The sequence below is a fragment of the Balaenoptera acutorostrata genome, chromosome 6 (genome assembly GCF_949987535.1).
Source record: "Balaenoptera acutorostrata chromosome 6, mBalAcu1.1, whole genome shotgun sequence".
Lineage (NCBI taxonomy): Eukaryota > Metazoa > Chordata > Mammalia > Artiodactyla > Balaenopteridae > Balaenoptera > Balaenoptera acutorostrata.
The window spans coordinates 118,485,468-118,512,743 of NC_080069.1; the positions used below are offsets into that span (position 1 = coordinate 118,485,468).

General features: G+C 56.8%; 1 protein-coding gene across 2 annotated transcripts; it reads left to right on the top strand.

The window, feature by feature from the left end:
• The first annotated feature begins 40 nt into the window (after positions 1–40).
• Positions 41–27,091, top strand: LRRC8A (leucine rich repeat containing 8 VRAC subunit A). Of its 2 annotated transcripts, XM_057548516.1 has the most exons (5): positions 41–180; positions 3,326–3,432; positions 12,991–13,207; positions 17,994–20,158; positions 25,195–27,091. In XM_057548516.1, exons 4-5 carry the CDS (start codon positions 18,002–18,004, stop codon positions 25,468–25,470), a joined length of 2,433 nt encoding a protein of 810 aa, XP_057404499.1. In that variant the 5' UTR covers positions 41–180; positions 3,326–3,432; positions 12,991–13,207; positions 17,994–18,001; the 3' UTR covers positions 25,471–27,091. The 2 variants fall into 2 exon arrangements, with proteins under 2 accessions (XP_057404499.1, XP_007194600.2); XM_007194538.2 differs by lacking the exon at positions 12,991–13,207.
• The last annotated feature ends 185 nt before the right edge of the window (positions 27,092–27,276 follow it).

Genomic DNA, 27,276 nt, shown 5'->3' on the forward strand with positions numbered 1-27,276 from the left:
GGCAACGCCCTGGTAGCTCGTTCGCGCCCGAAGGTGACGTCACTTCCGGGGCGGAGGAGGCTGAGTGGTGCAGTGAGGGACAAACAAAAGGAGGCGCCGGAGGGGCGCAGCGGCTGGCGGCGGGACAGAGCAGCAGGCGCTCGGGGCGGCCGGCTGGGCGGCCGCGCGCGGCGGGCCCAGGTGAGTGGGTGGGGTGGGGAAGGGGGTGCGAGCTGTCACCTTTCGAAATCCACTCCTGTACGTCCCCGGCCAGCTGCCCGGCCCCGGGTACCCTGGGTAGCTTGGGCTCTGCCCGCCGGGGCCGGCTCCCTGGGGGCCTCCCGCGGCAGCTCAGTTCGGCCTACCTCCGGGTTCCCCATCCGCCGGGTCACCGGGGCCCCCCCGCCTCTCCCTGGTGTCGCGGCGCGCGAGCCCCCTCCCAGGCACCCCAGTGCCTCCCTGCGCTCTACATAACCGGGAGTTTCCGCCTCGGCTCCCCAGGTCCCCTTGTCATCCCTTGGGTTCCCCCAGATCCTCACCCCTCCGCACACACACGCCTCCCTTACTAGAGGTTCCACCTCTGGGCTTTCTCCTTGGCAGGTTTTTTTTTCTGTTTTCAAAGGTTCCCCTTACTCTCTTCTCCTGGGTTCCTGGCCCCCTCCTCTTCCCTTACACCCCTCCCTCCTCTTGACTGGGCTGGAACTGTGCCCTGACTTGGGGGCAGATCCCTGGCTAGGCTTGTGGGGCCTGTCTGGGCTGGGGTTGCTGGGAAGCCCAGTCCAGGGTCCGAGGCTCCGGACCCTGCCGCTGTCCTGTGCATCCAGATGGGCCTGAGAGCCAGGTCTGATGCGGTCTGGGCTGGAGACCCGGCAAAGTTGGCTCCCCGGCTGAAGCAGCATAGCCGCTGGTTCTTGAGGTTCATGATGATTCTGCTCCTTTTGTTGACTGCTTCTTTCCCCTGGTCTGGACTGGACTGAACCAAGATTGGGCTGGTTCTTAGCTGATGCATGTGCTGCCTTTTTTGGAAAGGAGGAGAGATGGGTGGGGGGTGGCTGGCAACCTCCTCCTGGTGGGGACTTGGCTGGAAGGGTGGGGCCGCCCCTTGGTGACCATGCTCCCCGGAGGGCTCTTCTCCTGCCCTACCCCCGGAAGCCTTTTGAGGATGAGGTATGAGGATGAGGAGGGAGAGAGCTTGGTGCGGGAAAGGGAATTTGGGCCTAAATTGTGGAGGAAGGATTTGGGGGAGCTGAAAGGCTCCCAGGGACCTCTCCCACCTTTTCCATTAGGGGTACCTTTTACCCCTGACGAACTGTATCCTGCCCTTTGAGCAGACAGAGTGGCAGACAGACAGACTGGAGGCAGGAGGAGGAGGTCTGATGTTGGTGATCCCTCCTGTGGAGGGGATGGGGGAGTGAGAGTTTTGTTCAGAGGGACTGGGCAGTGCCCACGGCTCAGTCACACTGGCATTGCCTTCGTGAAGGTCAAGTTTTCCTCTGGCTCAGGAGGGGAGGCAAGGACAGATGACAGTGCTGGAGGACTGGCTTTTGGAGAGGTGCTGGGGCATGAATGACTGGCCCCTGCCTCCCTGTCTTCCCAGTTTTAGAGATTCTTTGGGGTTAGCTCTAATGCCCCTCTGCCTTCCGGGGGCTGTGAGGCACAGAGCAAGAGCCCAAGAAATATTTGTGACTTTCCCCTGGAACTCAACCAAATACTCCATCCCTTGGGCACACCCACTAGGAAGCTGTTTCCTCTGCAAACTTCGAATGGCCTTTCTGGACAGTGGAAGCTCCTGAGGATTGTCCCAGTAGGTCAGAACTCAGGGAGCTGGCTTGGCCTGGACCTCGCCTGCAGGAGTTGGAGCGAAGGGATCGGCCTGGTTCCTGACTCTCCTGAGAGTGGAGGTGATTCTGGGTTTTCACAGGCTTTCACGGGGAGTCCGGTGGGTTGGATGTGGGGCCCTGGAGCCCAGCACACCACCTCTCCATCCCTTGACTCATTCATTCATTCATTCATTCAACCATCCTTTGGTAAGTGCCTGGTCTGGGCCAGGAATGGTGCTACGAGAACACAGTCCCTGGCTACAGTCTGGGAGGAGAGGCAGACAGGAATACGTTGATACAGTGGCCAGCATAATACTAGAAATATTACAGAGGCAGCCCAGAGGAAAGAGGCATTAGCTGTGGGTGAATGTGTAGGGGGTGGTCAGCGTGTGTTTCCTGGAAGAGGAAGGGTTAGAAGAATCAGTGCCAGTGAGTCCAGAGGCCTGAGTTCTGGGCCTGCCTCTGTCATGGGCAAGTGACTGGCTTTCCCAGCCTCAGTGGGTATCCCTGTCTTTGCCAAGGAGGGTAGAGGTAGGGGTAGAGGCTGGCTCCCATGGCTTCTGTGCCTTTATAGACCCAGGTGCTTCACTGTCTAGCTGCCATCGCTCTGTGTGGGGTTGCCGGGTTATTGACTGTCTCCCTGTGAGTCTGGAGACTATCTCCTGCTTCTTTCCTCCTAGCACAGTGCCTAGAACTGAGTAGGTGTGATAAATGTTCAGTGGTGTAAACAGCTGAAAGGCTCTACGATCCCTTTGTCTGTGTAACCACGCCTCCCCGCCCCCCTTCCTGCTAACTCCTCCTTGTCCTTTGGCCTTCCTTGATGGCTGGGCCACACTCCCAGCGCCTGGCTGGTTTAAATACTCCCCCTACCCTGCTGTAGCCTGACCACACTTCTCTCCCCACCCTCCTAACTTGTCTTGGTGGCTCCTGTGAACAGTTCTGAGCAGAGTGCCTGGCATGTAGTAGATGCTCACTAAATGCTTCTTGACTATAGGTGATGGTTGGGTTTTGTGTTTGAGTCGAACTCATGTGTCTGGGTTGAGGGTGTGTCTCTGCCTGGATCCAGCTCACCCTGCTGTAGCTCACCTCGCCACTTCCCGCCTCCAGTCCTAGATCCAGCCAGGACCACTCAGCAGGCTCTAGATGTCGTGTTCTCTCCCCTCGAGGCAAATGTGCTGGTCCTTCTCCCTGGAATGCTCTCTCTCCAACTCCCACTCTTCCCCAGCAGTCAGCTCAGGCAACACCCTCTCTGGGGAGCCTTCCCTGACCCTACTAGTCTAGGTCTAGTGCTTCTTCCATGTTCCCATAGGGCCCGGGCTCCCCCCTAGCAGAGCCCCGGGCTCTCAAGAGCCAGTTGTAATTGTTGCCTTGGCATATCCCCTGCAGACTATCCTATTCTCTGTCATCACCCCAGAGCCCAGCCCAGGCCCTGCACCGAGCAGGGGCTCCGAAACTGTCGGCAGCACAGCAGGTAACGCTGATAGTCACACACGTCCCTGCTGACTGTAGCTCTTGCTTCCTTGTAGGGAGGCAGCTTCCATGGAGCAAAAGGAATGCCAGGACCCTGCCCAGACAGACGTGGGCCAGCCTCAGCACCGACAGCCAACTCGCAGATAGCAGAGCCATCCACAGGGTAAGGACTGGACCCCCACGCTCCAGGCCAGCCACGGCCCGAGCAGGTGCCTGGAGGGCAAAGGGTGGTGTCTCTGTCCCTGCAGCCCTTTGCTTTTCTCGCTGGAAGGCCTGGGCTTCTAGGGCAGAGGTGCCAGAAAACAGAATTCTTCCTCCTTCTCCTGACTCAGTGGCCAGCTGAGTAGCACGTGGCTGCCATAGTCAGGCTGGCGTGAACTTGTATGGCGAACCCCTGGTTTTTGTCACTCTGGGTGGTTGTTCATGCCGTCTCGTGACCACGTTTCCTGAGGTGTGTTCTGTGGAACAGCAGTTTCTTTGGTCACAGTGGTCAGGTGACTCCGGGAAAAGTACCTTGTCGTAGTCTGTGCTGCAGGACTTCTCAGAGCCTTGAAGGATGTCTCAGAGCTCACTGAGAGCATGGCAAGTCTCTGAGAGGGAGCTAGCAAGTCGTGTTTCCCCACACTCATTTGATCACGTGGACGTCTTTGGGGACGGGGGTTCCTCGGCCTGTGCTTTGGAAAACAGTTCCCAAAGGCAGGAGCGTGCACTGGTTAGGACCCAGACTTTGTAGTCAGGCCTGGGTTTGAGCCCCAGCTGTCATATGCTCGACAAGTGATTGTGGGCCAGTCAGTGTACCTCTCTGAGCCTCAGTTTTCTCATCTATGGAAAGAGGATAATATTAGCACCTTGCCTCCCTTTAGGGTATTTTGAAGATTAAATATGTTGATATAGGGAAGGTGGCACAGGGTGTCCTAGAACATGTTCCCTAATCAGCAGGTGTATGTATAAGCTGCTTAATAATTTGTAAAACAAACCTTATCAGTGATCTCTTTGGTCATTTGCGGAAGCTCAGGGAGTGGCCTTGATCCCCCATTTACAGACGTGGAAACTGGGGCTCAGAGGGAGGAAGCAACTTGCCCAAACTCATCGGGAAGAAGGCAGGGATGTGGGACCTGAGCCAGGTCCTGGAATCCTGGGCTGGGGTCCTTTGTTCTGTGTCCGAGGGCTCCCTGCCTCCACCTCTCCCATCTAGGCTTTTTTTTTGGCGGCTGCGTTGGGTCTTCATTGCTGCGTGTGGGCTTTCTCTAGTTGCGGCGAGTGGGGGCTACTCTTCGTTGCGGTGCGTGGGCTTCTCATTGCGGTGGCTTCTCTTGTTGCGGAGCATGGCCTCTAGGCATACGGGCTTCAGTAGTTGTGGTGCGTGGGCTCAGTAGTTGTGGCTCGCGGGCTTAGTTGCTCCGAGGCATGTGGGATCTTCCCGGACCAGGGATCAAACTCGTGTCCCCTGCATTGGCAGGTGGATTCTTAACCACTGCACCACCAGGGAAGTCCCTATAATGTCTTTATTTTAATGTCATGTAGAAAGTGAGAGTCTCCCTTGATCTCTATCTCCAGAGATTCGAGTGAGGAGGGGTAGGTTCTCCCACATGTATTTTTACCATTTGCTTATTTTCCTAAAACCAAGTCCTGTTAGAGCTGCTGGTTTGCGGCTTGCTCTTGTTTCATTTAATGGTCCGCCCTGGACCTCTTTCCCAGGCGAGGGTAGAGCTGTGGGTGAGTCCTGTCAGAAGGTCCCGACGTGCTCCCGTTCCTCCCACCCCCACTGCTCCCCTGTCTTCCCATTCTGGGGTTTTTGAGCTGTTTGTCAGGGCATTTTCAGCAGCAGACAGGAGTGGGAAGTGCCTGATGTGTGATTTTGTTGACTATCCTGTTTACTGGGACAAGGTCAGCAAACCCCAGCCCTGCCCTGTAGGAGTTTCCTGTTGGTTTTGAGGAGCTCTTACCTCCCCCTGCGAGAGGGGAAGCCTGAGTCGAGCTCTCTGGCCAGTGATGAGCAGGAAGCAGCAGGTCCTACTTATCTGAGATCAGAATTGCTCCTCTGTGCCAGGGAGGAATGGTGTGGGCCAGCCTGAGAGGTTTTGGCCTCCAGGTTTTGGCCCTCCTCTGTCTGCCTGAGGCAGGGGCTGCTGTGTTGCGTTGGCCTGAGCCTGGCCCTGAGTCCGTTCACCTGGCTGTCCTGGTGGACGGCCCGATCTTGGTCCTCCTGGACGCTCCTCTCAGATTTTAGCCTTGAGGGTGATGGGGTGGGGGGACAGGGGGGTGCTGCCCTGGGACCTGGGTCTAAAGATGCTCTGCTGGGGCGTAGACACCTCAGGCCGGGTTTCGGCAGGAAGAACCCCGGCCTGGCAGCCTGGCTCGGCAGGGACCACCCTGGGAGTGAGGTCTGTGCAGAGACGCGTCCCTCGGCTGGCGGTGTTCAGCTCTCCGTCCAGACCCTCTCCCTCTCCCCTGTTTCTTTCTCCCAGTCTTCCCTGGAGTCTTTCCTTCCGGCACAGGCCACTTGTGGCCGCTTCCTGTGGGAGCCGGGGAGCTGGCCTCTCGGTGGACGATGCTCTGCTTGCCCTCTTTCCAGCAGCAGAGCCTTCACGTCCACGGTGGCCGCGGTCCGAGCCCAGGCGGCGCGCCGGTCACTGAAGTTTGCCATCTTACCCGCCACCGCCTCCTGGGTGAGGTTGTGTCACTTTTACAGGCGAGGAGACCAGGGCTCGAGGCACGAGGGCTTCCGCCCAAAGTCGTACAGTTCAGGTGGCAGAGCCGGGACGCGAACCCAGGTCTGTTTGCCTTGGCGGCCTGTGCTCTTTCTACCCCACCTTCCGTTTGTCTCTTTCTCTAGGTTCTCGGGCTTCAGGGTGCTTCAGAGTCGCCCGAGAGCTTGTTCAAAATGCTGGTTCCCCTGGACCCATCACCGCAGTCCTCCAGAGTCCGAGTTGGGGGGTGGGCCCAGGAACCTGCACTCTGAAGACACTCCGCAGGCCGTCGTGAGGCTGGGGGTCTGCCGACTGTGCCGGCCAACACTGACCAGGGCGACTGTCGGCGCCGGTCCCCACCAGCTGCCGCCAGAAGGCTCGCCCTTGGTGTGGAGGCGGGGCTGGGCTCCCTCAGGCCCTGGATTTCAGTGTGTATGTGCGAGCGGATGAGGTCTCTAGAACAGCTTTTACACCCAGCCACAAACATCTCCCTGTGCGCTTTCCCGACGCGTTTCTACTGCATCTCACATCTCGTAAAAAGTTCTTTGTTTAACTGTCTCTTGAGGACTTAAAACCTCAAAATTAAATAGACACTGCGATACAGCCTCATGCCGGGAGCCGTGTTCCACTGGAGTAGAAGTGGCTGTAAAATTCCATGGCTCTCACATGGCACCTGGGCACCCTCAGAGGCGCCACTGCCAACCTCATGCCCCCTGCAGAGTTGGCCTGTTGGCAAACGTGCCGACCGGGTGGGGTGGCATAGGAATCCTGTCACATCTCCCGGCTGGTGCCCTGGGTCAGAATCCCTGGGGGCAGCCCCGCACCAGCCCAGACAGCCAGGCAACAGACGGCTTACCCTCGGCCAGGCCCCCTTGGTCCCAATCCCCTTGGATCTCAGCAGATGAGTCTGCGGCCTCCCTTGGGTGCTCCTGCCCACTTTTAGTACGCTGTCTAGGAAAGCGGCGCTGGTGTTCAAAGCAGATCAAGGCCTCTGTCTTCAAGGCCCTTCTGCCCCCCATGGGCCCAGACCCAGCACCTGGCTTCCGGGCTCAAACCCAGAGCTGGGCTCCCTCCCAAAGTTTCCTGAGTATGGCCTGCTAGAGTTCCCTGCAGAGACCTTGATTCCATGTACCCCTCTGGAAATGGGGGTCTTGTCCCAGGAAGCATTTCCAGGGTCTGGGTGCCCAGGTAGGTCCAGGAGACCTGCTGGCCTTTGTGACAGGTGGGCACAATGGAAAGGCAGACCTGGGTGATCTTCCCCATCATCTTCTTCTAACTGTGTGGCCTTGGGCAGGTCAGTTAACCTCTCTGGGCCTCAGATTTCACACCCCTAAAGGGACTGATAAAACCTCCCATGATGATAACAGCAGCTGACATTACAGAGTCTTACTACGTGGCAGGCCCTGAGCCAAACGCTTTCTATGGACTGCCCCGTTCAGTCCTCACCACCGCCCTACCAGGAATAGACTCAGCGGCCACTTCATGGATGAGGAAACCAGAGCCCTGGGAGGGAAGTGACTTTCCCAAGGTCACACACTGGTGAAGTGGGGAGCCGCCTTACCTGTGTTCCTGGAAATTGCGGGCCGAGGCCCAGGAAGTGCCAGGCGCAATACTGGCCCACAGTCCACGTCAGTGACCCGGAGCTCATGTCAGTAACACGCCAGCCTGGTGGGGTGAGGGGACGGCCTGAGCCTCAGGCCTGGCCTGCTGCCTCTGAGCACTTGCCTCGGGGAGCCATTGCGGGAAGCCCCAGGTGGGTGTCCTTCACCTGTCACCCTTCGCCCCCCCCCACCGGAGGCCGCCGGTACCCTTGCAGGTGTGCACTAGGAGCATGAGGACCAACCTGTTTGGGAGGCCCAGCCCACACGGAGGAGTTCGGAACTGAAACTTGTTCCCTCCCCCCTCCCACCCTGGGCGGCTCCCCTCTTCTTTCCCCGGAAAGTGAGGGTGTGCCCTTCTACGCAGGGTGCGTGGAGCCAGGTGGTGCCCCCCAGCCCGCAGCTGCCGACTCTCCCCGGCTGGGTGTGGGGACCTCCAGGGCAGTGCCTGTGCTGGGGCGGGTGTGGGCCGTGTGCACCAGAGCGGGCCCTCTCCTCCCCTCCTGCTCTGGGAGCAGAGGAGGCCCCAGGGTGCTGACCGAGGAGCAGATTCACAGGCCCAGAGCACTCCCAGGACAAGACCTGTGACCCAGTGTCTTCCTCCGGCCTCTTGGGGGTGGCCCTTCCCCCTTCCCTGGGAGAGCCTTGGAGGGACAGCCTCCCCAAGGTACTGAGGAGGGGCGAGAGGAGGGGTGAGGGGCGCAAGCCTCCTGCCTCCCCTCCCTCCCCCCTGGGAAGTTTTCCCAGCCTCTCTATTTGGGCTATAACAAAAGGCTCTCTGTGCCCTGTTTACCCACAGCCTGGCCTGCCTGCCGGGGCTCAGGTGTGAAAGCCAAATCTCTGCAGGCCAGCATGGGGGTGGAGCGTGCTTGGGTGGTCGCCCAAAGGGGCAGCGAGTCATTTCTCTGACTTCTTTCCCCATCTGTGAGAAGCTTCAGGAGGAAATCAACAACGTGGACCAGGCTGGACACCTAAGGGGTGGTTCTGCGAACCGCTCGCCAGCTCTCTGTCTCTGTCCTGTCCTGTCCTGGGGTCCTGAGCCTGGGCTCCAGAAGTTCAAGGCCATTGAGTGTGGTCTCTGAGTCCTGGGAGGTACTGGGGGCCTTGGGGAAGCTTGGAGGTATTTGTGCTTGTGGCTCAGCGCTCTCCTGGGTGTCTTCCCCCTCTAAATTCTGGGTGGGTTTCTGCAATGACGTGTGGGTTGGGATAAGTATAGTGCACCTTCCTCTGTGCCAGGCCTTGGGTTGTCCCATAACATGTGCATTATGTTATTTTTTATTTTTTTTTTTAAAAGAAGGTTCAACTTTTTATTTATTTATTTATTTATTTAATTTTATTTTTGGCTGTGTTGGGTCTTCGTTTCTGTGCAAGGGCTTTCTCCAGTTGCGGCGAGTGGGGGCCACTCTTCATTGCGGTGCGCAGGCCTCTCACTGTCGCGGCCTCTCCCGTTGTGGAGCACAGGCTCCAGACGCGCAGGCTCAGTAGTTGTGGCTCACGGGCTTAGTTGCTCCGTGGCATGTGGGATCTTCCCAGACCAGGGCTTGAACCCGTGTCCCCCGCATTGGCAGGCAGATTCTTTTTTTTTTTTTTTTTTTAAGGATTTTCTTATTTATTTATTTATTTATTTATTTATTTTTGGCTGTGTTGGGTCTTCGGTTCGTGCGAGGGCTTTCTCCAGTTGCGGCAAGCGGGGGCCACTCTTCATCGCGGTGCGGGGACCGCTCTTCATCGCGGTGCGCGGGCCTTTCTCTATCGCGGCCCCTCCCGTCGCGGGGCACAGGCTCCAGACGCGCAGGCTCAGCAATTGTGGCTCACGGGCCCAGCTGCTCCGTGGCATGTGGGATCTTCCCAGACCAGGGCTCGAACCCGTGTCCCCTGCATTAGCAGGCAGATTCTCAACCACTGCGCCACCAGGGAAGCCCCGGCAGGCAGATTCTTAACCACTGCGCCACCAGGGAAGCCCGCATTATGTTATTTTTAATTCTCACAATAAGCCTCTGAGGTACTGTAATATTCCCATTTTACAGGTGAAGAAACTGTGGCTTAGAGAAGAAAAGTCATTCGTCCCGGGGTCTGAGCTCACCCACCCTGAGGCGTTGCTTCCCTGCGCCCTGTCGAAGCGTGTTTGTTACCTGGGTAGGGCAGGCAGGGGCAAGCTAACCTTTTTCTTACATGATAGATGGCAGGTACTTCTCGTAAACTCTTCTACAATATTTAGAAACCACATGGTGAGGGAGGTCTTTTGTTTTTTTCCCAAGTATTTTTTTCTACTCACAAAAGTAGCAAATTTAAGTACCACATACTGGAATCATGAAGTATTTGTTGTTGTGTGACATTTTATATTGTTTTATCATGCATGATATTTCATATATTTTATATGCTGGTCAACATCTTTTATTTTATTATTACTTAATATCCCTTGGACATCTTTTGGGTCACTGTATACAGATCTATGAGGTAGGTAGCACTGTTCTTATTTTAAAGTTGCAAAAACAGAGGCTTGGGCTAAATAATTTGCCTGGAGTCATGGAATTATTTCATGCTTGAGCTGGATTTGAACCCATGTCTCCCCAGTTCTAAAGCTATTGCTCTTCACACTCCCCGAGATCTGCCTGCCACCATGGGGAGGAGAGGGGCTCTCTGGGTTGCCCTAGTTCTGCCACAGGAACCTGGTCCCGCTTCTCTGCACCTGCATGTGCTGCACAGTAGGAAGGGTCTAGCTGCATCTAGATGCAGTTCTGCATCTCCCTGGGGCAGGGCAGGACCGGGCAGGGCTGATGCTGCATGCTGCAGTGTCCTCAAAGGCCGCAGGTGCCACTGCGCCAGCCAGGAGCAGGCCAGCTGGAAGGAGGAGCTGAATCTGCCGCCCTGGCGATCATCTAGTAGAGGCTGCCTCCGGCTGAGCCCAGCAGGTGTGAGGACCAGAGAGAGGAGTGGCCAGGAGGGGTAGAAACAGATGCTTGTTCCGGTAAATTTTGTATGAAATGGTTTAAGCACACACGAACGTTATAAAGCTGGAGCAGATATCTTTGTACCTAGGACTCAGCTTTGTTCGACGTTCATATCTGGCAATAATTGCTTCAGACACACACACACACACACACACACACACACACACACACACACCCACACCCCCCCCCCCCTTCTCCTTCTCTCTCTCCCTGTCTCAAATCATTTCAGGCACAATTGAAGCCTCTTCCCCAATCCCATTTTCTTCCCTCTCTAGATGAAATTAGCATCCTGGTCTGATTTTGGGGCTCTCCATGCATGTGTTTATTTATCTTTGGCTGTGTTGGGTCCTCGTTGCTGTGCACGGGCTTTCTCTAGTTGCGGCGAGCAGGGGCTACTCTTCGTTGTGGTGCGTGGGCTTCTCATTGCGGTTGGCTTCTCTGGTTGCGGAACACGGGCTCTAGGCGCGCGGGCTTCAGTAGTTGTGGCACACGGGCTTAGTTGCTCCACGACATGTGGGATCTTCCCGGACCGGAGCTCAAACCCGTGTCCCCTGCATTGTCAGGCGGATTCTTAACCACTGCGCCACCAGGGAAGCCCCCATGCATGTGTTTATACCTTCACTACACTTGGATATGTACATTACAGAAAACCTTATATAAGGTGTGTATTATTCTATAGCTTGTTTTTGGGTTCAGCATTGTTTTGGGGTCTGTCCATGTTGATACGTGTAGCTGAAGTTCACTAACTTTACTGCTTTAGCATTTCACCGGATGCTTAGAGCAATTTATACTTTCTCCTGTTGATGGACATCTAGGTTGTTGATTTTTTGCTATTAGGAACAACTCTGGAGTGATCATTCTTGTCTGTGGCTTCACGCGTATGTGTAAAGTGACTCTCTAAGATCTTTACCTAGGAGCGAAATTGCTCCATTGGAGGATGCATACATACATTCTATCTCCTCATTTAAGAATTCAACGTTTTTGCCAATCGCAAGGGAGCGAAATGGCACGTGACTGTCTTAATTTGCATTCCCCGATTAGTAATGAGATTAAGAGTTGTTTCATCCCTGAATTCCCTTTTGTATTTTTTTCCCGTGAATTGTCTAGCCATATGTTTTGCCATTTTTTGCCTGTGGGATTGTCTTTTTCATATATTTGTAGCAGTTCTGTATTTGTTCTGGATATTAATCCTTTGGTAGTTATACCTATTGCAAATATCTCCTCCAGGTCTCTGGGTTCTTTTCATTTGTTTATTATTATGTCCTTCGATGTGCATGCATTTTAACTTTAATGTGATCAATAGGTCAATCTCTTCCTGTAAGGATTTGTATTCTTTGTGATAAGAAATCCTTCCCTGTCTTAAAGACATCGAAATGGTCTCTTAGATTTTTCTTTAAACATTTTCAAGTTTTACTTTAGGTCTTTAACTCATTGGGATTTATTTTCCTGTAAGGAGGTAGATGGGGCTATGCTTTTTTCATGTGAGTAACTAAGCCCGCTCCTTTCATGGACACTGTCATGTCTAAGTTTCCAGAAATTTCGGGGTCTGTTTCTAGGCTCACTCTTCCAGTCCTCTGTTGCATCCATCCATCCCCATATCAGCACCACGCTGGCTGAATTCCTAGAGCTTTATAGTAAGTCTCCTCCCACGTTATTCTTCCGAATTGTTTTAGCTATTCTTGATCCTTTGGAATCTTGATTTTTTAAAATCTTTTTTCTTAATTACCTGAGTAACATATGCTTATACTAGAAAATAGGGGTAAGTTTGGGGTGAAAAAGATTATAAACAGCAGGCTAATCTCACCGCCAATATTTTTCAAATATACGTCTAAGTTATTGCAGGAGGCTTATTACTCTATCACAATTTTGTTACCTACTTTTTGCATTTAACATATTTTGTCATGTCATCAAGTGTTTTGCTCTAACTTGTTTCCATTATTTCATAGTAGTCCGTCATCTGATCATTTAATAGGTATTTAACCAATCACCCAGTAACAGGCATCTGGATTGTTTCCAGTTTTCCTGGGGTATAAATAACACCGTGAACGTTCCTGTGACTAAACCTTTGTCCTAGAGTCTTTCCCTGACAATTGCCAACCTCCCTCCTACTTCCTCTCCCTCCTGGCTCAGCCCAGTTCAGCAAACCTTTACTCCACTTTCGGTATTCCAGGCTCTACACAGAGACTGGGATGAATCTGGAGTGGTCCCCATCCTGTAGGGCTCCCCGTCTGCCCCCATCCCCACCCCTTGGTGGTCTCTTGCCCATGAGGTTTGCCTGGTACAGCCAGGGTGAACCCCACCTCACTGGTGGGTGTCAAGCCCTGACCTCCAGGCGGGCACAGTCTGTAGCTTTAAACAATGCATCTGTTCTGGAAGAAGGAGGGTTATCTGGACGGGAGCCCAGAGGACAGCAGGGCAGGGGGCCTTTTTGTCTTTCTCAGCCACCTCGATTTCAACCCTTTAATCTTTGCCCTCTATTCAGGATCCTCTCCAGATTCTCCATCTCTTGGGGCAGAGACCTGATCTGACCCAACTCCACGTGACTCCCCATCACCCTCGACTCCCCATCACCCTCCGGAGACTGCCCTCTGAGAGCCACAAAAGAACATCTGAACTCTCCACCTGAGAGCTTATTTTTTTCTTTCTTTTCTTCTAGGCTCTATTTATTTTAAATTCTGTACTACTTTTCAATCACAAAGGTAAGGCATGCTGGTAAAATTCCAGTTTCCTTTCATCCTGCCTCCTATTCCCACTTTAAGAGGGAGCCGTTCCCCAAGTTGGTCAGGGTTTATCAGCATGGGATTGTATTTATTTATTATTCTGGATCTCGCTTTTTTCCAAAATGGCATTACATACAGAGCTCCTTTATTCTGCTGAAAAGGCCCTGTTGTATTCTAGAGGCTTCTTTAAGGGACCAGGATCTGCTTCCTGCCCGCCTCCTTTGTGCCTGGCCTCACCCAACTCTGCCCCTTTGCCAGGTGTCAGGGCAGGCGTCTTGGGTGCTTTTCCTTCTTCCGTTTCCTTCCTTCGTGCTCAGCTTCTGCGCTCTTTTCATCTACCCATCGACTGTCTGTTGAAGTCAGGATTGCTGTCGGGGGCCAGGTCTGCATCTGTCTTAGCCTCATTCCACAGATGGGGGAACTAAGGCTTAGAGAGGTGAAGTCATCTGCCCAGCGTCACTCCACTGCTGAGTGGCAGAGCCCAGGCTGGCCCGGCTGGCCTTCTCCCTCCAAGCTCCCATCACCCTTCTTCCTTGCTCTCCACCTGCCTGAGATCCCCCCCCACAGGCTGTCGGGGAAACCTCACTCCTGTGACTTCCTGAAAGTCCTGAGAGCTTGGCAGGGCATCTGTTACCATGTGCATTTTATGGATGGGTAACCAAGTCTTGGCTGCTGGAGGCGCCTCTCCCTCCCTGCTGGCTGTAGGCAGGGACTGCCAGGACCAGGGAGTGTCTGTGGTGGTGCCAGTGGGTAGGGAGGTGTCAGGGTGGGCGGAGGCCTGGATCACGTGCCCCTTGGTACCTTGACCACCTTATACAAAATCTGGGCACATCCGTGACAGATTCTCTGTTCCCTTCCTGACGGGGAAACTGAGGCCCTGGGAGAGAAGCCGTTGCACACCTCTGCTAGGGGCAGTCCTGGCTGCGGAGGACCGGAGGCCTCAGTGCAGGGAAGGGATGAATGCACTGCCTACAGGAAACTTCCTGAAAAGGGAACTTTCCGTAACTAGGAAAAAAGGCCCCTTTTCCCTTATGGTGCTTACCTGACCACCCCCAGGTGTGCCCTGGGGCAGCTGTCAGCTGGGATCTGCTCCATCTGAATGGCTTCCTGGAAGTGCTGCTTGTCAGCGCTCCACCCCAGAACTGGGTTTGAAGGTGGCCTCTAATCCCTGACAGGCAGTGTGAAGTTGGGCACGTGACTTCTCTCCCCAAGCCTCAGTTTCCGTATCTATAAAATGGGCATGAGGAATATCATTCAGCCTAGAAAAGGAAGGAAATTCTGGCACCTGCTAAGACATAGATGAACCTTGAAGACATTATATTAAGTGAGAGAAGCCAGTCACAAAAAGACAAATATTGTACAATTCTACTTATATGGGATACCTAGAGTAGTCAAATTCATAGAGATAGAAAGGAAAATGGTGGTTGCCAGGGGCTGGGGAGGTGGGAATGGGGAGTCATGTTCAGTGGGGACAGAGTTTCAGTTTTGCAAGATGAAAAGAATTCTGGAGATGGATGGTTGGTGATGGTTGCGCAACAAAGTGAACGTACTGAATGCCACCGAACTGTTATGGTTAAAACACTAAAAATGGTTAAAATTGTAAATTTTATATTTTGTGTATTTTACCACAATGAAACTGTTGTGAGAAAAAAAGAAAGGGTGCCAAAACAGTGTGCACCTCTTGGGCTCCTGAGGATTCTGGGCTGGGCCCTCATTCTCAGAACAGGAGCTGTTCCCCCCAGGGCCCTCCAGGTTGGGCAGGAACTGGGAGGGGGCCCAAAGCTGCCTCAGCTTCCTCCCTTGCCCCGACCATCTGAAGCTGTGGCCCTGCCCACCACCCAGGCCCCGCCCTTCCCCACCCCACTTCTTGCCCATCCCTCCTCAGGCGCTCTCTTGATACCTTTATTGAGCACCTGCTGTGTGCGGTAGACCCTTGTCCTCCAGCAGCATCTGGAGGAAAGGTTGAAGATTGATGACACCAGTGCAGACTGCCTGCTGCCCTACTCTGTCCTAAGTGCTTTAGAAGCATGGAGTCCCCTGGGCTCTTCTGGGCAGCCCTGCGAGGAATCTGCCCCTGGCATTTGTGAAGAACCTGAGGCTGAGAGCCAGAGAGGACCCTGCCCGAGGCCAAGGCAGCAGCAGAGCCTTGGCCTGCACACAGGTCACATGCTTTTGGCTGCTGGCTCCCCCCCCGCGCGCCCCGTCACCTCCACTCCAGAGGGGCTGCCCCGACCACCTGGCCGTCTCCTCTTGGGGGCCAGTCGTGGGGAAGGCGCAGTCCCTGGCACCCTGGGGACTAAAGCCTGGGCTTTGGCGCCTGCACCTTCTTTCCAGATTTCCCCCAAAACGCCGTCAGAGAGGGGCAGTGACTTGTCCAGAGTCCCACAGTGAGTTGGTGGCAGAGGTGAGGCAGAAACATGGTGCAGCTAAAGGGTGACCCCTCCCAGACAGGTCCCCCACACGAGGCCGGGCCTGCCCTTCTAAGCTGTGTGACTTGGGCCCCTGGCTCTGCCCCTCTGAACCTCTGAGGCCTCCTCGGCACAGTGGCATGGGCGCAGGCCTGGGCTGAGGAGGCACCGGCAGCCTCGGGGACCAGCACAGGACCGTCCCCTGCATGAAGCCCTTCTCAGCAGGGAGGTGGCATCCATCTCTCCTGCCATAGCCATGGCTGCCCCCTGCCCTGACTTGAGTCTAGTTATTTGGACACTCCTCCGTCTCTCCCACCCCTCCCCACATGCTCACACTGGCCCGAGAGCCCCCTGGGGCAGGGGCCTTTTAGTGGTCACATTTATTACCCACAGAGGAACGGGCCAAGGGCTGAACGGAGAGCTTAGAACGTGCTTCGGGACAGGTGTTTGGGGACCAGGGGGCGGGAGGAGCTAGCCACGCTCGGTGGATAGGACTGTCTCCCACCTCTTGGAGCCTCAGGGTCCCTCACCTGTGACGGAGCTGTGCACAGTTCCCACCTGAGACCCAGAAGGAGTTAGGAAGGCGACATAAGCAAAGCCCCGGGACAGCAGGACCCGGAGACAGCTCCCCACCATGAGAGGCTGAGTGCTCTCCAGTGCGTGACACGCCCACTCCCCGGGAGCAGTGAGGTTGCCACCACATCCTGCCTGGCCATCCGCCGCCCCCACCCCCCGCGTCTGGCATCCTGCCCTGGCAGTCTCATCCCGGACTCTCCAGGGGCAGGCTGTTGCACATTCTTGGGCCCTCTGTCCTGGCCCCTCCTACCTTCCCGTCCGCCCCCCCCCCCCACCGCCCCGATCTTTGGGCGCCTGCCTGGATGTGGACTCGGGGAGCCAGGAAGGGAGGGAGGAGTGTCGGGGTGTCTTTCAGCTGGGGGCCGGCTGCGTGATTCAGCAGGCCCTCCCCTGGACGGCTGCTTGCCCAGGAGTGTGGGTGGTGTGAGGAGCCAGCTGGTCATTAGGGGGCCCGGGCCTTCCTGTGGGGCAGGCTCTCACCGTGGCCTGTGAGTCCCGGCCTCACCAGGAGGGCTGACCCCTGGGCTGGAGCCACCGGCTCAGGGCAGGTGGTGGTGTCTGCTGGCCCTGCGGTGACCTGAGCTCTGGGAACCCCGGCGGGGCAGGGAAGCTGGACTCCTGGGCTCCGTCTCTTGGCCCTGCCCTGCGTGGGGCCTTGGGCAGGTGGGCAGCGAGCCTGTGCAGTGGTGAGGACCCGAGTGGGGAGGTGGAGGGACAGGCCTGGGTTGGATCTCGGCTCTGGCCCTGAGTAGTAGAGTGACGTTGGGCAGGTGACTCCCCTGAGCCTCAGTCGTCCCATCTGCGAAATGGGGCCAAAGGTAGACCCTGCATCTGATGTCAAAGGGACCCCACGAGGAGGATTCCATGGTAAGGACCAGCCCGGTGCCTGGCACACGTTCTCTGTTGAGCACCCCTATTCCCTCAAGGGGTCTAGGTCTGCTTTCCTCCTGTCCTTACCCGTCCCGGTGTGCCCGAGGAAGATGAGATGGGAAGCATCTGGTGTTTGCAGGGAGGCCCTGTTTTATGAAGTATTTGTTACTGTTGTCACTATTAATATTATAGGTAATCAAAATAATGTGGCCCCGTCCCATAACCTGGGCACCCTTGTGCCTCTCCCAACAGAAACAGACCCATTTGTCAAAACACAGGTATTTAGGGACTTCCCCAGCCGCCCAGTGTGTAGGAATCTGGGCTTCCACTGCAGGGGGCACGGGTTTGGTCCCTGGACAGGGAACTGAGATCCCACATACTGCGCGGCGCAGCCAAAAAAAAAAAGTGAGTTCACACTAAGCCCCCTCTTCTGCATTTGGCTTTTCTCACACTTTGAATAAATCTCTTTGGACCAGTGGCGCAGCTTCGTGGCAGCTGGTTCCGAGTGAACTGGAAGTTTTCAACTAGCCCCTCTGGTTGGTCTGATCATTAACAGGATGGAGTCTAGACAGGAATTCGGGAATGCGCCTGCTGAAACGTGGGGGTCCCTGTGAGGCTGCTTTCGCGGTCTGTCAGTGTGGCCTGGATCTCAGTGCTCAGCCTTCCTGTCTGTGGAATGGGGAGGCTGCCTGCCTTCCCTCTGGTGGTTTCCCAGCCACCTGGTGACCATATGGTTCCCAGACAGAGGCCGATCCGTGGGCTGGCCCATGAGTGTTGCCCAGCTAGTGTGACTCACAGCTAGACTTGAGGTAGAATTTTGGACAGTGGGTCCACTGTCTCCTGCCTCTGACCCCTGGGTCTCAGAAAGCCAGGCCACCCTGCAGTAACCCCCTCCCGTGGGTCCCTTTCAGGTTGAACCATGATTCCGGTGACAGAGCTCCGCTACTTTGCGGACACGCAGCCAGCGTACCGGATCCTGAAGCCGTGGTGGGACGTGTTCACCGACTACATCTCCATCGTCATGCTGATGATCGCGGTTTTTGGCGGCACGTTGCAGGTCACCCAGGACAAGATGATCTGCCTGCCGTGTAAGTGGGTCACCAAGGACTCCTGCAACGACTCGTTCCGGGGCTGGGCGGCCCCTGGCCCAGAGCCCCGCTACCCCAACTCCACCATCTTGCCGACCCCCGACGCTGGCCCCACGGGCATCAAGTATGACCTGGACAGGCACCAGTACAACTATGTGGACGCCGTGTGCTACGAGAACCGCCTGCACTGGTTCGCCAAGTACTTCCCCTACCTGGTGCTTCTGCACACACTCATCTTCCTGGCCTGCAGCAACTTCTGGTTCAAGTTCCCTCGCACCAGCTCGAAGCTGGAGCATTTTGTGTCCATCCTGCTCAAGTGCTTCGACTCGCCCTGGACCACACGAGCCCTGTCGGAGACGGTGGTGGAGGAGAGCGACCCCAAGCCGGCCTTCAGCAAGATGAACGGCTCCACGGACAAGAAGTCGTCGACGGTCAGCGAGGACGTGGAGGCCACCGTGCCCATGCTGCAGCGAACCAAGTCTCGGATCGAGCAGGGCATCGTGGACCGCTCAGAGACAGGCGTGCTGGACAAGAAGGAGGGGGAGCAGGCCAAGGCACTGTTCGAGAAGGTGAAGAAGTTCCGGACCCATGTGGAGGAGGGGGACATCGTGTACCGTCTCTACATGCGGCAGACCATCATCAAGGTGATCAAATTCATCCTCATCATCTGCTACACCGTCTACTACGTGCACAACATCAAGTTTGACGTGGACTGCACCGTGGACATCGAGAGCCTGACGGGCTACCGCACGTACCGGTGCGCCCACCCCCTGGCCACGCTCTTCAAGATCCTGGCATCCTTCTACATCAGCCTGGTCATCTTCTATGGCCTCATCTGCATGTACACGCTCTGGTGGATGCTCCGGCGCTCCCTCAAGAAGTACTCATTCGAGTCCATCCGCGAGGAGAGCAGCTACAGCGACATCCCCGATGTCAAGAACGACTTCGCCTTCATGCTGCACCTCATCGACCAGTACGACCCGCTCTACTCCAAGCGCTTTGCCGTCTTCCTGTCGGAGGTGAGTGAGAACAAGCTGCGGCAGCTGAACCTCAACAACGAGTGGACACTGGACAAACTGCGGCAGCGGCTCACCAAGAACGCGCAGGACAAGCTGGAGCTGCACCTGTTCATGCTCAGCGGCATCCCCGACACCGTGTTCGACCTGGTGGAGCTGGAGGTGCTGAAGCTGGAGCTGATCCCCGACGTGACCATCCCGCCCAGCATCGCGCAGCTCACGGGCCTCAAGGAGCTGTGGCTGTACCACACGGCCGCCAAGATCGAGGCACCCGCCCTGGCCTTCCTGCGCGAGAACCTGCGGGCGCTGCACATCAAGTTCACGGACATCAAGGAGATCCCGCTGTGGATCTACAGCCTGAAGACGCTGGAGGAGCTGCACCTGACAGGCAACCTGAGCGCGGAGAACAACCGCTACATCGTCATCGACGGGCTGCGCGAGCTCAAGCGGCTCAAGGTGCTGCGGCTCAAGAGCAACTTGAGCAAGCTGCCGCAGGTGGTCACGGACGTGGGCGTGCACCTGCAGAAGCTGTCCATCAACAACGAGGGCACCAAGCTCATCGTCCTCAACAGCCTCAAGAAGATGGCCAACCTGACGGAGCTGGAGCTGATCCGCTGCGACCTGGAGCGGATCCCCCACTCCATCTTCAGCCTCCACAACCTGCAGGAGATCGACCTCAAGGACAACAACCTCAAGACCATCGAGGAGATCATCAGTTTCCAGCACCTGCACCGCCTCACCTGCCTTAAGCTGTGGTACAACCACATCGCCTACATCCCCATCCAGATCGGCAACCTCACCAACCTCGAGCGCCTCTACCTGAACCGCAACAAGATCGAGAAGATCCCCACCCAGCTCTTCTACTGCCGCAAGCTGCGCTACCTGGACCTCAGCCACAACAACCTGACCTTCCTCCCCGCTGACATCGGCCTCCTGCAGAACCTCCAGAACCTGGCTGTCACGGCCAACCGGGTGAGTGGCCTGTGGCGGGGGTGCTCCTGAGTGTGGAGTCTTCAGCTGTGGTTCCCAGGACCCCCTGGGAGGAGCTGGGTGAAAATACAGATTCCCAGGCCCCAGACCAGACCTGCTGAATCAGAATCTGTGGGGTTGGGAGGCCGTCTCTGCCGCAGAACATGGCAGAGTTCACCTGCCAGGAGGGATGGTGTGGTCAGGCGGGGCCTGTCCCCGAGGTGGCCTTGGGCGGGTTCCTCGAAGGCAGTGATGTGCACGGGCAGGAGGTCCACGGCCTGCCCTGCTCTCTCGGAGCTCGGTGGTGGGAGGTGGGACTTAGCCTGGAGCTTGCAGTGTCTTTCTCAGCTTGTCCTGGACCAGATTTGGAGCCCAGGATGGGCCCACAGGGACAGAAACTTTGGGGGTGACTGGTGCAACTCCCAGCACCACTCACACCCTTTCCCCTCTGCGTTTTGAGGGTGGCAGAGGGCAGAGTTGGGCTTAGGTAGGGCTGGTTTGTTACCACTTGCCTTTCTGGAGAGGAAATTGTGCAAACCGTTGTGAGCCCGCGGTACTGGAGGCCACGCCCGGGAGACGATCGAGACCTCTGGCGGCTCCTGTGCACCAGCCCCTTGCCTGTCTGGACAAGCCCCCCACCCAAGGGCCCCTCCGCGGAAGCAGGCAGGTGGGGGTTGAGGGCAGGTGGTCCTGTGGCTTTGTGGCCTGGCCTCTGCCGTGGAAACAAAGCCACAGCTGCTGGGGGGACCTCCCCCTGCCCTGCCCACCCCTGCTGGGGCCCTGCAGGGAGGTTGATACTGGAAAGAACGTCATCCCGGTTTGTTCCTACTCCGAGTGGAAACCCTCTTGCAGTGAGGAGGGTGGTATCAGGGTGGACACTCTCGCAGTGAGGCTGGGGGTGATGGAAGCCCGTGGCCGGGGGCTGGGACGCTGAGGGAGATCCAATCCAGCCAGCACCTCTGCGCCTCTGTTGCCGGCAGCAGCATGAAGCTGCCCCGTGGGTTTAAGGAGCTCCTGCTCTGTGTCCACCCTGCGCTGGTCACCCTGCTCCCGGCATCCTGTGAGTCCTCCTGGCAGGAGCTCTCTCCAGCAGCCTGAAGGCAGGCAGCCCCTGAAATGCCCCGTTCTAGGAAAGGACGTGCCTTCTCCAGCATCACCCAGATTGGAGGGTCCAGGCACCCCAGACCTCTGACCACCAGAACCCCTCCCGTCTTCCCTAAGCCTCTCTCCCTGTAAACCACAGAGATTTTGACAAATCCTTTCTCCCTCCCTCAAATTATACCTGTGTGCATGTGTGAGAATGTACAGGGGTGAAGGTCAGATCCCAGGCTGCTTCACTCTGGAGAATCCGCCTCCAGGGCCTGGGACAGGCCCACCGGTCAGGAAAATTGGCCTCCTGGGGAGAAGCCCCATTTGGGGAGCATAGGACAAACACACACCTCCTTTAGCATGTTGAGGGGGACCAAGTGGCTCCCCCAGAGCACAGTGCGGGGCCAGATTGCCCCTGGAGTCAGGGCTGACTTGGGCATCCCAAGGACCCCTCATGGTGCCCACTCTGTCCCGGGAGCTGTGTGGGCACCAGGTCTTGATGGGCCTTGCCAGCCAGTGGAGGGTGGAGGGTGCGAGTCCCGACCTGTCCCCACCCCCAGCTCCTCACCCCAGGCCTGGCTGCCAGGTCATGCCTGTTGGCTGAGGTCACCCCTCAGGAAGAGCTGGGGGCAGGCACGCTGTCCCGAGGCAGGAGACCCTCTGACACCCAGTTCAGCACAGTGCTTAATCATGTCCTGTCCCCGCCCACTGGAATGCCAGAGGCCTTTGTAGGGAAAGAAGTTCACTTGGGCCAGTCCTAGTCAGGCTCCTCCTTTTAGGCAGGAGCCCCACCCCCCCTTCCTCCCTCTGGGCCTGGCGGTTCCTTGTGAGCCACCCCGGGCTATGGGCTATGTGTGAGTGGACAGGCAGGGGCGAGTGTGGCCCGGCTCAGGCCCTCGGCCTCTGTTTTCTTAGGTTTAAACTCATGTTAACGAATACCTCGATAAGTGGGCGTCCACTTGTTTGGTTATTCATTGGTTCACTGATTTGGTGAATGTTTTTTGAGCGCTCCTAGTGTGGAGCAGGGAGCTGGGGACCTAGGAACAAACAAGCCCCCGGCTGCCCATCCTGAGCTCACCTCTCAGGGAAAGACAGGCAACCAGCAGTTAGCACAGTGGACGAGACTAGGCTGGGGCACAGAGGCGTGGCCTCAACCCGGACTTAACCCAGGGCAGGCGGGCCTCCTGGAGGAGGGGACATCGCACCTGGCCCTGCAGGACAAGGAGGAGTTAGCCAGGTGAAGAGGAAAGGGAGAGTCTAGGAGGCTCCGCCCACAGGGAACTGAGAGCCCAGGGGGAGGAGCGGTGAGCTGAGCCCCTGGAATCTGGACTTTCCCCCGAGGCCGGGGCTTGAGGAGCATCCTGTTCTTCCCACTTGGTTTCAGATAATCTGTCTCACGTCCCTTCCCTCGACCCTCTGACAACAAGGACCTTGGCTCTTTCGTCCAGTGCCTGACGTGGAGCAAAGCGTTCACCGAATTCCCATTGACTGAGCGACGAAGGAATATGCTGCCTTGGAATTTAGAGAGCTCGCTCCTGCTGCAACTCGAGGATATTGGGGGTGGGGCAAGAGGAGAGGTCAAGAGCCGATAGAAAGCCCGTGGGCAGCTGTCAGGCGGGGGCGAGGCCCGGACTGGCAAAGGCTGCCAGGGATGGCGGGACGGACGGATGTGGGGGAGACTTCGAGGGTGGAATCCACAGGACGTGGGCGGGATTGGATGTGGGGAGAGAGAGGTCTGACGTGACTCGAGTTTTCTCACATGGCTGCCTGGGTAGCTGGAGGGTCATTTAGGCCAGGTCTGGGACAAGGCACAGGTTTTCAGAGAGGAGAGCGTAGGTCCCATGTTGGGACATCCAAGGGACCAGGTTGAGTCAGCCTGAAGCTCAAGGAGTCATCCCCCCAGGCTCCTGGGTGAAGATGGGTCCTCGATGAAGTCACGGGGGAAGGGATGGAAGGAAGGGGAGTCTGGCTCGAGCCTTTGGGATGGACGGCGAAGAGCAGGGCCAGGCAGGAGCGGGTGGGCACACAGCCCACGGGGGAGTCAGGTGAAAGGAGAACAGATGCATGTCCAGTGGATTAGGAGTGACCGTTGGTGGCTCTGGCCAGGTAGTTTCCAGGGTGGGCAGCGGCAGAAGCCAGATCACGGTGGGCCAAGGAGAGAGACGGCGTCTTTCCAAACGGTTTGTTGGGAAGCCTGGAGAGGCTCCTGGGAGGGTTGTCTTTTTTTCAAAGACCAGGTGGACTTGAGGGGGAGCCAGTGCTGATGGGGGAGCCGTTGAGGTCCCTGAGGAGGTGGGAGAGGGCGGGATTGGGGTGACGGGAAACGACTTCACACCTTCAGCGCACGAGCACACCTCACGAGGAAGGACAGGAGTGGCCCGGGTGGGGCACTGAGCCACCGAAGGCACCTTCTTTTCTCTCCGTGCGCCTGGAAAGAGCTCGCTGCTGGGCTGGGGGGTGCTCCGGGGAGGGGACGTGTCAGGGGGAGAACTCCGATGTGAGCCCCAGCTCTGCCACCTGCTGGTCCAGCCTCTCCCGCTCCCTGGCCACTGTCTGTGTCACCAGAGGAGGCCAGTGTCGGGCGCAGTGGGGTCTCTGGGAGGCTCTGGCCCCTCCGTCCTGCCAGAGCCCGCTTCCCATCTGCCCTCTCACCTTCATGTCCCTGCTGACCTGGAAGCCACCTCTGCCCCATTCCTGACCGCTGGGCCACGTTGGAGCCCCAGGTCAGGAGTCCCCTTTAAAACGGTCACAGTGTCCCTCATGGCATGGCCTCTGCCTTCTCAGCGGGAAAATGGGGACGGTGACAGAGCAAGCTCCCCGTCACCCTCACATGGGCTCGGGCCCAAGTCCCTTGGCTCCTGCCCTGCTGGAAGGGTCCCTCCTGCCCACCATATCTGAAGGAGGTGGTTGTAGGAAAATAGGCTCAGTAAGAGCTCGTGTTTGTAGCTGATTGCTCACAGGAGGGCGGGGAGGAAGCTGGCTTTTATGGGGTTCTTCCCATGTGGCAGGAGACACGGCAGGTCCCCACCCAGTCTGCACCGTCAACAGTGTGGACAGTTGGGAGCACGGACTGTTGAGCCAGGTTCGAACCTTGGCTCCACCACTTTCCAGCTATGAACCTCTAGGCAGGCTGGCTCCTTCAGGGCCTCAGTTATCCCATCTGTAAAATGGAAAGGGTGTTTACAAAGTACTTACAGGTAGTTCTGAGGGTTCAGTGAGTTAATAGCATCAGCGCTCAGAGCGAACCTGCCCTGTAGTAAGTGGCATGTGGGTGTTGCCCATTATTCAAATTTTGCAAAATCAGAAGGAGGGGGCTCTGAAGGGCCAACACTGGGTTCCCCGCACCCACCATCAGCCTGTGACTTGACAGGTAAGGAAACTGAGGCCCAGGAAGGGGAAGTGATTGGTGAGCTCTCCCCAATTCTCAGCAACAATTAAGGGTATGGAATTTTCTCAGCAGGCTGCTCTGCTTTCATAAATTGTTCTTAAACCAGGCAGGACCAACAGCCTGGCTCCTGGTGAGCCCTGGGCGGTGGAGGAGGGGGTGCAATTGGGAGTAGCTGGCACCTGTGATTTGCTTCTGGGGTGCCAGGCGCTGGGAGACAGCGGGGAGCACGGCACACCCAGCCCTGCCCTCTCAGAGCCCCCTGTCTGGGGGCGACAGGAGATGAAGCAGTTTCACCACGGAAGGGATCAGTGCTGTCCAGGGGACATGGGTGCCATAGGTTACCAGGAGGTCAGGGAGGCTTCCTGGAGGAAGTGACTGCAGAGCTGAGACCTAAAGAACAGGGGAAAGTTAGCCAGACTTGGGCCCAGATTGTGTTGGTCCCTGGGGTCTGGGGTAGCTGAAATGGGCATCAGAGAAGGTGCTGGTGCCCAGGGCAGGGAAGCCCAGAGGCCCAGGTCCGAGGTGCGCTCGCCTCACTTCACCCTCTGCTCCTTCCCTGTAGATCGAGGCGCTGCCCCCGGAGCTCTTCCAGTGCCGGAAGCTGCGGGCCCTGCACCTGGGCAACAACGTCCTGCAGTCGCTGCCCTCACGGGTGGGCGAGCTGACCAGCCTGACCCAGATCGAGCTGCGGGGCAACCGGCTGGAGTGCCTGCCTGTGGAGCTGGGCGAGTGCCCCCTGCTCAAGCGCAGTGGCCTGGTGGTGGAGGAGGACCTGTTCAACACTCTGCCCCCCGAGGTGAAGGAGCGGCTCTGGAGGGCTGACAAGGAGCAGGCCTGAGCGCCCACGGGCGCTGAGCACGGGCTGCCCAGAACAGCCAGCAGCGGGGCCTCTGGGGAGGCCTCAGGCTCAGGAGCCCAGGAGCCCCTGACTGACGACCAGCCCAGCCTCTCAGTGGGGGCGGGGCAGGAGCTGGGCCGCAGGACCGAACCTGAGGGGCTGGCCCCTTTCTCCTCGAGACTCATGCCCCCCCCCCACCCCCGGGCAGGCGCCTGAGGGGGAGATTAGAGGCCTGTAGTCCATCTCTGAGCACAGTATTTGGACAATCAGGGCCTCCTCCCTGGAGGCCATCTCTGCCCCAGAGGCCTAGCGACACCAGAGGTCCAGGGACACCTACTTAGTTCTTGGTATTTATTTTCTCCGCTTCCCACCCCCTCCCTCCAGATAACTTATACATTCCCAAGAAAGTTCAGTTCCAATGGCGGGTGTCTGAGGAAGGGTGGGCTGTGTTTCCCTTTTCCTTTTTTTGGTGGTTTCAAAACCATTTAAGGCCCACCCAGCCTTGAGCTGAGCGGTCCAGGGTGAACTAGCTGTGGGACGGTCACCCCAGAGGTGCCAGGCTGGGCTGTGGTGGCACGGCCCATGGGAAAGCAGGCCACCAGGTGGAGAGGCCAGGCCTGGGGTTTGCCGCAGCAGTTTAGATTTTTTTTTAAGTAAAAAAAAAAAAAAAAAAAAATTTTTTAAGCTTTGAAAATTGGTGGTTTGGGTATTAAAAAGAAAAAACTAAAAAAAAAAAAAAAAAGGACACTAAAGGCCAGTGAGTTGAGGTCTCAGGGTGGGACAGCAGTTCCCCTTGAGGAGAGCAGCAAGACACTGAATTGTGTTTCCTTCCCCCGGGGTGCAGGCTGCAGGATGTCTTCCGAATCTGCTGTGACCTTGGTCCAGGAGTCTGTAGTTCCTCTCCCCGCCTGGGGCGGGGATTGTTTTGTCTTGTTTTTGGTGTCTTGTTTTCTTTCTCCTCCATGTATCTTGGCAGGCTCTCATTTCTGTGACTGTTGGCCAAAGGGAATGTTCCGGAGCTTCCAAGAAGGGAGGGGACTCGGGTTGGCTAATCCCCGGATGAACGGTGCTCCATCCCCACCCCCATCCCTTGTCGCCGTGTTAAGGAGCCCAGAGGAGCCCCCTCACCCGGACTCTGCTTTCCCACCTCACGCTCATGAGTTTGCCCAGTGCTACTACTGGCCTCAGCCGCTGACGTCAGTCCTGTCACCACCTGGTCCTTCACAACGGACACTTGGAGGCGGGGCCGCGTGAGGAGGTTGCCGCCGGGGAGGGCAGGGTCCCCAGGTTCTGGTTCCAGTTTCTGTCCCAGGCGCCTGGCATGTGCAGCCCACTCAGCGCCTGGTGGCGGGAAGCCAGCTCACTTTAGATCAGTCACCGGGGTCCCCGCTTTAGAAGGGTCCCCACCTTAGATCGATCACTTGGACATTAAGGCACGTTTTAGCGTCTCGTCTTAATGATTATGTGCACTCGTCCATTTGTGTTTTCTGCGTCGTGTCATTGGATGTCATCCTCAGAAATAATGCACACTAGCCTCTGACAACCATGAAGCAATCTGTTACATGTGGGTCTGAACTTGTAGACTCGGTTCAAATATCAAATAAATCTATAACGGAAAGTAGCCTTTGGAGGTCTCCATGTCATGGGGGGACCTTTCCCTCAGCTCTCTGAGGCCCACTCAGCCCCGTGGACTGGTTTGTGGAGTGACCATTTATCGGGCACCTAGAAGATAATGAACTCTGCTCCTCTGCCTGCCCCGTGAAACCGGAAGCTCCTCGGAGGCAGCTACCGGACATGAGCTGGACG

What these genes read in the sequence shown, in the direction of transcription:
- LRRC8A (XM_057548516.1), top strand. Translation starts at nt 18,002, where the DNA reads ATGATTCCGGTGACAGAGCTCCGCTACTTTGCGGACACGCAGCCAGCG. An exon ending in TGGCTGTCACGGCCAACCGG is followed by an intron (nt 20,159 to 25,194) that starts GTGAGTGGCCTG and finishes CCTTCCCTGTAG; the next exon opens with ATCGAGGCGCTGCCCCCGGA.